General features: G+C 37.3%; 1 protein-coding gene across 5 annotated transcripts in view; it reads left to right on the top strand.

The window, feature by feature from the left end:
* LOC139151433 (ankyrin repeat domain-containing protein 29-like) overlaps positions 1-3870 on the top strand; it is a 40131-nt gene extending 36261 nt beyond the window's left edge. For 3 of the 5 annotated variants that reach the window (XM_070724231.1, XM_070724230.1, XM_070724232.1), the window contains exon 7: positions 3292-3870. In XM_070724231.1, coding sequence (XP_070580332.1) covers positions 3292-3516 — 225 coding nt within the window. In that variant the 3' untranslated portion in view covers positions 3517-3870. Of the gene's footprint in view, positions 1-1521; positions 1640-3291 lie in introns of all 5 variants that reach the window. The other 2 variants (XM_070724235.1, XM_070724234.1) reach the window with 1 other exon arrangement.
* The last annotated feature ends 9301 nt before the right edge of the window (positions 3871-13171 follow it).

Here is a 13171-nt window from a genome sequence, read left to right as displayed (position 1 = left end):
GGGTTGAGTAGGCGTGTAACGCACAGATAGCAAGTAAACGCCAAGCCTATGCTAGTAGCGCCAGGGCGATAAATCTGGGACGTTATGAATACCAGCAGGTGTAAAAATATTGAAATTTTAGAGACATGTTCATCTAAATAATTGTTCGCTTACTTACCCGCCCACGGGCAAATCCAGTTATTGGTGTTATATTCAATAAGTTGCAGGCAGCGCAAAATTAAAACACTGAAAATAAATAACCTCATACTAACCCTGCAAAATCAACTCTTCAGTGACAATGTATGGCTCTTCAAATGCATATACAGTCACTAGAATTTCCAGGAAATTCTCTAGAATCCCGGATTACGAGTGTATGCTGCATATTTCCGGGGTGCTGACGATATTGAACTGTAGATATCACCTACATATCAGGAACTAACAGTATATCATTTCCAAACGCACATCCTCGCTAAAAATCACCGTAAAATTCATATCAAAAACATAATCATGTGTCGAGAACTTAGTATATAAGACGTCACCGGCTAACAATCAGGCAAATTTACATCCCCAATCAACTATCTTCCAATGGTGTTACTTTTTGTGTGTGTGGGTTTTTAAATTGATGAATATTGTCGATCAATTGTGTTCACTCATTTACATCACTGCTATATGACACTATCACAAAGTAGATACCCATATTTTGACTGCCAAGCATTACGTCCATGTTTAGACAGATTGCAAGTAGAGCAAGATGACATAAATCACAGGGAGATGCTCAGTCTCCGATGGGTTGTTTGTTTTTAGTTGAAATAATGCAATAAATAAAAGATACAGTGTAAACTGAAAGCCAGTGCAGCAGGAATTATCACTACCCGTGAATGTTTGGTCGGGGTCAATTCATTGTCTCAATTTCGTATGGTGGGCCAGGAGAAGACCGTCTTTTTTACCTACACCGTTAGACGAACACAGCTCTGATGGTCTACACAAGTATTAATAATATTCACATTTTACAAACATTGATTTTGATGCAGGCCAGATTATAAGCCGAGGGTGGTAATAGTGTGAACAAACACAATCCTGACGATATCCATATGTGATTTTAATAATGATAATATGCATGTACGTGCGTAATAAAATAGTTTGTAAATATACCCAAAGAGCAAGTAAAGTAGTTGAGTCGTACACGATGCGGCAGTAAGAGATGGTCCATTAGCGCTACAGGGGACTGCTTGATAATAGAAAAAATTTTGGGTGGTGAAACTTGTTCAAAATCCTGACAAGGTTGGAGTTTATAGCAAAATTGCAGAACTGTGATGGGAGTGTGCATGATATGTATAGAAATCTTGGTAGGCAGGAAAAAAATCCCTTCTTTTGATCACCACCGTACCTCCCAAAGTTTACTTCTCCTTTCTCAGTTACATTTCGCAGTGTTTCATGCAGGCAATCAGTGGTCAGTCGCCTGACTTCCTTCACTATTCCCTCTTCACTATACCCTACTTAAAGTATGCTATAATTACATCCTCTTTCTACTTTGCTTTCCAGATTACCGTTTTCTATAACAAGCGCCTTAGGGGGAGAATGGATAATTCACAATACAACTGCACGATCTCTTGACCTTGTCACCTTCCTCTGAACCTGCATGCTGATCTCTTTCCTGCTGGTGTGTGCGTCTTTGACACGTTTTAGCTGTCGGTTTTCCTAGTACCAGCACTGCCTGCACGCTGCCCTCTCCTGTCCATCACTCAGCGAGAGTACCTCTGGCGTTGCCTTACGCTTTTGGAAATGGGGATTGTGCAACTATTAAAATGCAGCTCGAATGTTTAAAGGAGGGGGTGTCAACGGAAATGCACCTGTGTGACATTCCTGTTTACAAAGAATGTATTTCATGTACGATATCTAGACACACCATGTCAACAAAGCTTCGACATTTGAATTTCACCATGTACATTATGACAGATCTGTTTTAACTTTCATCGATCATCAATATATCGTGTGGATAACGTTTGTCGTATGGGTCACATACGACCCTTGAGCACAGTTCTGACGACCCCCTCCCTTAACCTCAGTATCTGTGTCTTTCTGTGTCTTCCGTAACAAGATATCCTGCACTCCCAATATTGGTTCAAAATTACACATATGATTTTAGCAGTAAAAGCTTTGTCAGTGTCGACAAGTGTCGTTCAACCGTGCCGACCGAGACATTCCATGAAAAGGGGGCATTTAGATTTAAAAGTGCACCATCAGAACTATTGGGCCTTTCAATGATTAGTAAGGGTCTAAAACGATCAACTTTATTGCAGTGTTGGTAGGCAAATACGAAAGGATCGGTTTCTCATATACTTCTGGTGCCTCGTAAGCAGGCATAGTAATGTGAGATTGTATATGCTCATATTCTGGGATGCGCCCCAAGATATAGGTCGTACAAAAGATATACACGTGCATTACTTTTTCAAGTATAAGACCATGCAGTTACAAAAGCACCATGACCTCAAACAAAATCGTGAAAATTTTGTAAACATCACCCACACTAGGGCTTTAATGTTTACTGCTGACTGTCGGCCATTTTTCATGAATTTTGTTTGATGCGAGATACTACTTATATTGTTTGTCATGTTGAAAGATATTGAATCAATGGGTGACCATGCACATATGCGACCCCAGTTTTAGACACGATACATGAAACCATCGCGAAATGAATTAATTGTCATGACCATTAATTCATTTTCGCGATGGTTTCATTTAATTTGTCTAAAACCGGGGTCGAATTTATGAATGGTCACCCGTTCATTCATTATCTTTCACATGACAAACAATGTGAGTAGTATCTCGCATCAAACAAAATTCATGAAAAATGGCCGACTTTATCCCTTTAAAATGCCTCTCCTCATACCAAGTCTAATTCGTTTAGGGAGGCTTTGTGTTGAGATAGATTGTGTGGGTGTTTATTGGTACAGCTGCAGACTGAAAAACATATTTTGCCTCCACCAACAAGTGACATACACTTTCCCAATTGAAGGAATTTTTCAATTTTTTAGACCTACTTTTTTTTTTTTTGCAATTTTTCAATTTTTTAGACCTACTTAATAAATCTTGACTATTTCCCCAGCAAATAATCACTGTAGCCTGTTCAGAAAAAAACATGAAACATGAGCTCTGCTAAGCATGTACCACGTGGGCTACGTGATTGGAATGGCAATCGATTTAAATTTATGTGCCTTCCTCGACCTTGTTTATCTCGTAAGACTGCCAGTCACATTGGCTGCCTGTTGCATAATCTGATCGACTTCTATTTGTTTTGTTCTTCTCCAATAGACAGAGACGCTGAAAAGAAATTCAAATAACAATCGACTTTCTGTCCATTATTCGGATCTGAGTGGGGATTACAGGAAGTCTGGAACTGCCACCCTTTTCGAGGACGGACTGACAGCGCCAATGATTGCTCAAGTGGGACTTGTGCCTCTCTTTGCAGCCTGTCCGGACGAGACCCTGCATTCTGCCTTACTCAGAGCATCTCCCAACCTCTTCAAGAAAGCATAAGGTGGATTGGGTTTTGTCACTAACAATCATGCGAGCCTGTTATTTGTTACATTTAAACAACACAATTCTACATCAAGTAGAGATCCCAGTTAATTCTCAAGAGAACGTTACACAGACCTAGGCTATTGAACTATTGAAATGTGATGAATTTCTGGCATTTATGTACACACGATGACCCCCCACCGATTAACCATCGCGCCACCTTTGTTTGCACAGGGTTTGTCAAGCCAGGGCCACTGTTGTGTTGTGCCGCCACATCGTATTTACCGTTTCGCATAACTTTTAATCAACATCTGAAGAGTAAATTATATTTATGTTTTTGTTTCAATAAATATAGACGATTTTACAAGTCTTCATATTCTTGTCTTGCATTTACCCGACTTACCCGTTGTTTTTGTTTTTGTTGTTGTTTTTATCGTCGTCGTCGTCGTCGTTGTTGTTGTTGTTGTTGTTGTTGTTGTTGTTGCTGCTGCTGCTGCTGCTGTTGTTGTTTGTTGTGGTCGTTGTGGTTGTTGGAAGATAGCATCGACGCTTTCTCCCAAGGGCCAGCCTTGCCACTGATAGGGATTTAGCGGAGAGGTTTTGACTGTGATGTGTTCGCAGGATGACTGAGTGCCATACGTTGTGAGTTCGAATCCCATCGAGATGAATGCTATACAACGACAGCAATTAATGTAAGCTTACAGGAATGTAAATTGACTGAAATTGTGACATTTTCAAAGACAAATGGCTTAATGACGAGAATACAAAACATCTCCCAGAAGATAGGAAGATATTTCTGGTACGCAAAATTAATGCGAAAAGATACATGTATAGGGGCTTTAAATCTCGCCATATATAAAGTCGATGTTTGATCTGATGCGTGTCAATTGCAACCTGGCTGTGCTGTTCGCCAGGGTCTGCAATTCGCCGAATTATGCCTTATGTGATTAGAATGCTTTTCTTTTAGTCGATACGAGACATTCGTGTAATTGCCTCCTTTCATTGATCCTATCTGTCAGCACGTCTGAAGGTATTTGCCTTCGACTATGATTGCAGCTACTTTCACCAGTCAAATATTAGGATTATTTCACCGGAAAAAATAAACGTGCAAGATAAGACTGTCTGCTCTTTACAAACAACTCGCGTGTAAACAAATGTTACAATGTTGGTAAAGTGTGATATTACTACAATAAAGAACATTTTCTGACCTCAGTAGAGATATGGAAACAACATGTTAAACTTGCATGGACATGCATTTTTTGAGTAGAGTAGCCCTAGGCAGATAAAACATACCTAAACATGGAGCAGCAGCCTTACAGTTTAACACTTTATAAGAATTATATATATATATATATATATATATATATATATATATATATATATATATATATATATATATATATATATATATATATATCCATATATAAAGATGTGTAAATCGTACATGCCTCAATAATTTACGACGATAACAGGCTAGCTTGTGTCTGCTAAACTTACAGTCAACCTCACCCAGATTAAAAACCACCTACAGATAGATTTCCACAATTGTGTTTTTTTTAGATTTACGCAAGAGTCTAACGGCTGGTGTAATATTTCATTCCTAGGTTTAATAATCAGTCAGTGATCATTCTTGCCACTTTAGATCACTACCTAGGTATGTGAGAATTCCAAACCCTAGAGGTTTTTATCTAAATGCGATCTCACTAAAGCATATGTCTAGACAATAGTACAATTCCTTTGTACTGAAAAGGTTTTCACATCTGGGGACCAAGGTAATCTCGCGACAGAAAATTTCGCCTATTTGATGTGAAATAGATTGATGTGTTGCAGATGATAATATGTTCCAACATTTCACGAGTGAAAAATAGCTAACCGTTTAACAAGACTTATGCAGTCTCATAGTATGTCACCGTATATCAATGTTAAGGATTTGCTGAAACATACAGCGGCCATTTTGAATTTAACATCAGATATTTGAGGTCGTTCGCTTCTACAATCTAAAACTGTACTAATACCTCTGAATGTTATTCTTGATAATCAAAAATAATAAGATTCTTCAGCGAAATATGAATAATTAAGACCACCAGCAGGTATGTTACCTGAAACGTACGAAATATTATATGCGAGGTATTTCGTATACGTTTTAGGAAATGTGCATGCCTAGAGTTTCAAAGCTTATCGTCATTTTATGGATAGTGGTTCATTAATGGTGAATGCCCTGACCCTCATTAATTCTTAATCCCAACTGCTCATACCATCGCAACATTTTGTAATCTCTTCTGAAAAGGTAATCCTATGAAATAGTGACGGATATTACGACTTTTCTGAATATTGCATATTCGGATCGGTGTGCCCTAACCAAATATACTGTAGCCGACATATTTGTTTCCATGGAAACTGATGACGGAACGAATGGCGCTTTGAATATTATGTTCGGTCGGTACTGTCAATTTATGTAGTAAAGCCCCTGTAAAATACTTCGAATAAGTTGCATTTGTTTTAAGCATTTTCGGATTTTCATTGCCATCAGTATATTTTTAATACAGCTAAACCAACATCCCAAACATGGTAAACATAGGATAAAGTTTAAATTGGCGACATCTTCAACAAGCGAATTGACATATTTAGCGAAATTAGCTAAAAAGGTATGCTAGCTAAAAACATTTTACACTCAACACCCACTATAGCGGAGATGTACACCAAAACATATGGATGCATGTTTTAGCTTAGGAGTTTTGAAATGTTATGTAGCAACGAAACATGATTCAGGGTAACTATATTAAATTTCTTTGAAATCCATCCATGAATCAAATCATTCCATGAAACACGCCCAGTTTCTTCAAATAACGAGAATAATTCTGTGGTGGGTCCTGTTTTTTTGGGTTTTTTTATACTTAACCTCGTCCTTCAATATAAATGAGTATTCTAGGGAAGATGGTAATAATCTGACGGTATTCGAAGTCAAAACCTGAAACAGAGAGAGGAAAGACAAACAGAGAGCTCTAAGATATCATCAACTTGGCGTGTTCGTGGATTTAGGATATCACAACAAAGGAAGCCAGGTGAGTGAGTGAGTTAGTGATTGTGTAAATAAATATGGCTTGCAGATTTTAAGTTCAGGTTGGTTTTGCCAATTACTGATTTAAAAAATCTCTCTCGCGCGCAGGTTCCTTACCGTAAGCCATATAGTAACACAAAACGTGCAACCACTACCAATAAATGTGACAAACGACCACAAAGATTATTTTATTAGTTTTCTATATATTCCAATTCGTTGACATGGAAACGAGAGAGGGGAGAGAAAAGAAGACAGACAAACAAACAAATGGACAAAGAAAGGTATACTTATGCTGACATGCAGGCAAACAGACAGATAAAACCGAAACAGACTGACAGAACGCGTTTTTAAGCCCTGTCAAAATTTGAAAATGAGGTCAATGCTTTTATCAATAACCCGAAGGAAAATTTTGAATATGGCCACAGCAATTGCGTCATGTGTCAACTGCTATGTTGAAAAATTGCCTGATCTGATAAGTATGGCATATTTACTTCGTTCTTCTATATTAGATCCTTTTTCATTGCAGTTGTAATGGAGGACGTAATCCGATCTTTATTTGTCCTTGATTTCAGTATATTTTCATGTTGAATGCCTCATCTTGATGTAAATGATATGGTCAGATTTTCATTTTAAGAGTGCATCAAACGAAACGGAGTGGCCATGACGTATTTAGAACGTGATTAAAAGGTTGTATCACTTGCAAGTTGTCGCGGTACATGTGACAGTTACCAAGGAAAGCGAATCCTGATGATGACGACAATTCTATAGATCCACTCAGAGGTCAACATGGAGTTCTAGATGGGTTATAAAAATGACAAGAAAATGATAAGACATATGTAGGGCGTGTAGGTCATAAATGTAGAATTTAATTTGCTGGTGCGAAAAGTCACCTATTTGTAACATTTTAAAGTAAAGGATCGTTGCTTCTCAGAAATTGTCGTGCCGCATGTCCGGCGATATGAATTTGACAAAGCCTAGCAAACCCAACAAATCAAACAAACACGCTAACAACTATGGACATGATCTTAACAACCAACATATCATGCCGAAGAAACATGATTGTGTCCAGGAACAAAATCCTAAAACCCAAGATTTAAGAAGCAATAATGACTGAACCGTCATTGATATATTACAGCAATGGCATAGGGCAATCATCACTATTAAATCATTTAAAAAGTCATCTGAATGGGTAACGTCACCTAACGGAGTATTCAGCCACTATTAAAAAGCATTCAGACAATCATTTATAGCATTTAATCCCGATTTATTTTCAATTTCCTGAAAATAAACAATTGGATAACCTCAATGATTTAGGATATTGTTTTCAAAATAACACTATTGAAAATAATTATCCAACTGTGCACTAAAGTATATCACTAGCCTAATTGAGATTGGGGCTTTGGCCGAGCGGTTTTGTCTGTTGCTTCTCCGCTCGGTGACTTGGTACCATACGTTGTGCGTTCGAACCCGATTAAAACCACCGTATTCAGTAAAACCAACTCGAAACACGATACTGACCCACTATGTAATGATTTATAACCCAATATGCAATCAAATGTAACCCTATATACAATACTTACCAAGATAGGAGACAATTAAGGAGACAATTAACCATTTCTGCAGTGACCCAAAATGCAACATTAATCATGTAATACCATTTAATTAAACATGTCATACCAACGCACTTTGTACTAAAGTAATCCAATTTAGTCATGTGTACATGTGAAGATCTAATTCAGAGTGGGAATAAGAATAGATTGGCCATGTGCTACAACATCTGTGCTTAAGTTTCAAGACAAGTATTGAACCATTACAATTAATGAACTCTCTGCAGATAAAAAGGTGTTATGTCAATCTTCCACAGTATGTCTGCGATTTTTGTTTTAGGCAGTAGAACGTTTTTTTATGACCCGACAATTACCTGACAGATAACTGATCGCTAGTCTATATCACCTTTCAAAGTATGTAACATAAAAAGTAGGACATATTAAAAACTCCCAGACACACTTTGGAAGATTGACATGACACCTTTTGATCATGCTAATTTTGACCGGAAATACTGCAACGTTACGCCAGGGAAATGTAGAAACCAATTTTAAGAGGTTATTCAAATTGACTGGCACGTGGTTCTTATGTAAACCATTGTCAAATATAAAACACAGTATTTGCAAATATCTAGGCTTTCAGAAAATATATACTTTTAGGGGGTTATAAGCTTAATTTTCTGCACAGACTTTAATAATTGGAAGGGTTCAATACTTGTTGTGGATACTTAAAGTGCTTGAAGGATGTCTAGGGATCGAATGCTTGCCCAACAGTGACTCAACGACATCTGTTGACAAATCATGGGTCCATCATAGTTTAAGTGGTCTACGTTTAGTTGATTGTATTGTAGTAGCCTTGCTACACGTTTACATTAACATTAACCAAGGCATTGTAACGGCACAGGCACCACAGTCAGTGCATGCGCACAACGAAATATTGATCCTCTCTCTTCTCTGACAAATCTTATTAGGAGCCCAACCCTATGGACTGGGCCCTTATGGTGTTTGAAGGCGATTATATTGTTCTTCTTCCTCTACATGTTCTTCCAGAACTTTTTTGCTCACCTAGAACTCAATAAACGCTTGACGTAATCTTCTAAAACTTGCAGGACTAATAGATACATATGAGTACTCGTGCACCTATTCGTTTGATCACGTGACCTGGCGGCCATGTTGGATTCTCCCAAAATCTTAAAATGGCTTCTGGGGTCTGGTAGGTTTGAAATTTTGTGTATAGCAAGCATGGATTTAGATCTTTGAATTTGATAATAAAGTGGTGCGCAGTAACATGACCTTGGCCGCCGTATTGGACTTTTGAAAAATACCCATTTAATCTTTAAAAATCTTCTTCTCCAGAACAAAGATATCGATTGAACTGAAATTTTACTCGTATCACCCTTAGGGTAAGCACTTTCAAGTTTACGAAATTTATATGGATCGTTCACGTGGTTTGGCCACCATTTTGGAATTTGGGAAAATCCAAAACGGTATTTTTAAAAATATTCTTTTCTGGAACCAATGCACAATTTACTCATGTCAACTTTAGTGTGACTGCTTTCAAGTTTGCGAAACTCATTTTTATCAGTCACCTATTGGTTTTGCAAAAAACCTACGATAACCAGCAAATAATATTCAAAAATCTCCTCAAGAACCATAGCACCATTTGAACTGAAATTTTGCTCATATTGTCATCAGTGTAAGTACTTTGAAGTGTACGAAAGGCATATGGATCGGTCACATGGTTTGACCGCCATATTGGATTTTCAAAAAATACCAATTTACTCTTTAAAAATCTTCTTCTCCAGGACCAATACATCGTTTTAACCGAAATTTGACTCATATCAACGTTGGTGTAAGCATTTTGAAATTTGGAACAATATTTTAATCGGTCATGTGGTTTGGTGGCCATATTGGTTTTTGCAAAAACCTTTGAATAATATCCAAAAATCTTCTTCTCCAGAACCACCCCACCATTTGAACTATAAATTTGTTCATATCATCCGTAGTGTGAGTACTATCAAGTTTGTGAAAGGCATACGGAGCGGTCATGTAGTTTGGCAGCCATGTTAGATTTCAAAAAAAAACAACCTATAATAACCACGAGATGATATTAAACATTTTTCTTTATAGGGACAAAAGACCATGCAAGCTCAAAATTTGCACAATCATCAGTGCAAGTCCTTTCAACCATGGCAAGCGCTTGGTGTGTGGCAAGCATGATTTTAGGTCTTTGATATTTGCAAATAAAATCACGTGCGGTCGCATGACCTTGGCCGCCATATTTTATATTTTGACAAATAACAATTTAATCATTAAAAATTTTCTTCTCCAGAACCAACACACCGATTGAACTGAAATTTTACTTGTATCATTCTTGTTGTAAGCACTTACAAGTTTGCGAAATGCATGCGGATCACTCACGTGGTTTGTACGATACATTGGCTTGTTTGAGAAATACCAATTTAATCGTTGACAATGCTTTTGTATGTCAGGGCAGAACTACCAGGGTCCACTCTCAGCTGTTATGTCTGTGAAAGATATGGATCATAATTGAGGCTATTTGAAAGGCAATTTAAAGCCTAGGTTTTTTATACGTCAATTTTTATGTAGATTTTTTTGTATAAAGTCGTATTTTTGTCTTTAAAACTAAAAAGGCGGGCAGGGCGGACTGTACTGCAATGGCCGCTGTCAACTTGAACTGGCAGTCATGCGAACCCTAATCCCTTGCCCTTCTGTCCAAAAGTGGCCGTCCCAATCTCCATACAGCTAGTACAGCCTCTCAAGATGAACAATGGCGTATATATTATACGTTTACTAATTTGTACGTCGCACACAAGTTTTGTTGATAACACTGTAGATAAACAAACCGACTCATTTGAGTGTTTGGATAGAACACACAACTGAGGTGCCAAAATACTTATCATACTGATTAGATCTAAACAGTTTGCAGTAGGTTTGTAAGTCAACAATCCGTTGACTTCGGGTGGACGAAACATGATACAACCGATGCAAATGGCTGCTGATCAGTTTTTCTGTGAAGCAGTGCGACATTTGTGTGAGACACAAGTGTCTATCGAATACTAGTTTTTATTTTGTCATATGCACTGACTCATGGAAACCACACAGCATATTCATGTTAATCGACTTCAGTCTCTACGCTCAAGTTGATAAGTAATTGAGTACTTCCTTTGTGTGTTCTATCCAAACAATCAAATGTATTTCTTAGTGTTTTCAATTCGATTTCAAGGTTTATGTATTGTAAACGTTGAAAGGGTTCGTGGCTAATGGCCACCGTTAGCCACCGACCCTCTCTCTAGCATACTTTTCAAAATCATTTTAAATGAGAATTGAGATGCGTGAGCTTTTAAAGGTAATTTTCACATGTGTTAACACCTAGTCCAAAGATTTCTCTTCATGTGAGACACATGGAAGCTCAAAATTTGCACACAGTACCATCAGTGCTTGGGCCCCGCAAACGCTGCTTGCAGCTTTAATTGCGTTTATAACCGTACTCGAGTAAAGTCTATGTATGATAAATTCTTGATCGGTCACTATAATTGTTTTGTTAATAAAATAAGCAGTAACGTTTCTATAGCAAATGTCAGTTTTATTGCGTATAGAGTTGACCAAATATGTAAAAAAGTGTCCAAACAAGATGTGAGTACGTATTGGGTTGACCAAAGGTGTCCATAAAATACGTCCAATTTATTACATACTGGGTTAGCCCAGTATGTAATACAGTGTCCCTCAAATGTGTTCAACGTTGTGCTCATAGTATGCAATAATAGTATGCATTTTTATTGCATATTAGGTAGCCCTAAATGAAATGAAATGAAATGAAATTAAATGTCCTGAAAAGATGGACTTAAGTTGTGTACATATTTGGTGATGCGATATGTATTAAGGTCTACACAGAACACCAATGTAATTGTTTTTGCCAATCCACTTAACCGAAGATGTTCTTTGTTGAATTGTTTATTTTACGGAAATTTACGATCAATAAGAAGCAAACAAATGCCAATTTGCAGATCTGTCATGAGTGTCTTAATATTCGCATTGCTTACAATGTTCGCACTGACATATTTTAATGACTTAGCTAAAACTTTCTGGAGCAACTACTGTAAGCAGTTGATAATTTTGTCGTGATGATTGTTGGGCAAATTAAGTTTTATTTTGATAATGTAGCACTAAACAATTATCAGCATCATTCTATGACCTAAAATTGCCGTAATATATTTGTTTATACAGCAAAGAAGAGGTCATAATTACTTATAATTATCTTTTTTGTTTTTGTCTTTGTTTAATTTACCAAACAATTATGACCACATTTTTCGTTTTCATACTAAAACTGAATGTTTCTTGGTTACTAAGAGCATGGTCATAGTTTCGATACACTTTTAGATTGTAATTTGATTTGTTTTGTTCATTTCCTGACGAAAATATTTTATGAGCATGTTTACTTAGCCAGAAAACTGAAATTTGTCAGTTGTAAAAGGTATGATCATAGTTGCGTGGCGTATTTGCATCTATTGTTGATTCGATTTTGTTCCATTGTATATTGCCTTCAGTGTTATTACATATTAGTTTAGAATTAAGGATTGGATGATTACATATTAATAATACAACTTTTTAAACGCATAAACTGTGACTCTTGCAGTACAAACAGTACTTGTACTTGGTAGCACTATTACTGTTATAATTCATCGATATCTCTATATATTGTGGTTGATGTTAGGGGTATCAGCATTATTTCCTTTAGGCTGCAGGATTGCAGGATTCCTTGTTTTCGGCAAGCCAAGCCGTCTAGGTCAAACTCTTAAGTAGGCCGAGGTTTTAAATACAACTTCCTGGACATAAACACCGACTCATTAACTTCCTTCCCATGCAAGTTAGTTCACATTACAGGAAACATGAAACATGAAACTGCTCAAGCCACTTTGCTTTATCGACAGCACGTTGCTGATCTAAGACTAGGACAAACATAATGACATAAATAAAAGGTGGAACGCGCCTCGGGGACACAAAGTTGGACTCTCAAACTTTTTACAATTCTTTTCTGATATACCACTTG

Source organism: Ptychodera flava, chromosome 15 (genome assembly GCF_041260155.1).
Source record: "Ptychodera flava strain L36383 chromosome 15, AS_Pfla_20210202, whole genome shotgun sequence".
Lineage (NCBI taxonomy): Eukaryota > Metazoa > Hemichordata > Enteropneusta > Ptychoderidae > Ptychodera > Ptychodera flava.
The sequence above is the reverse complement of the archived record's forward strand: the minus strand, read 5'-3'. Positions and strand labels throughout refer to the sequence as shown.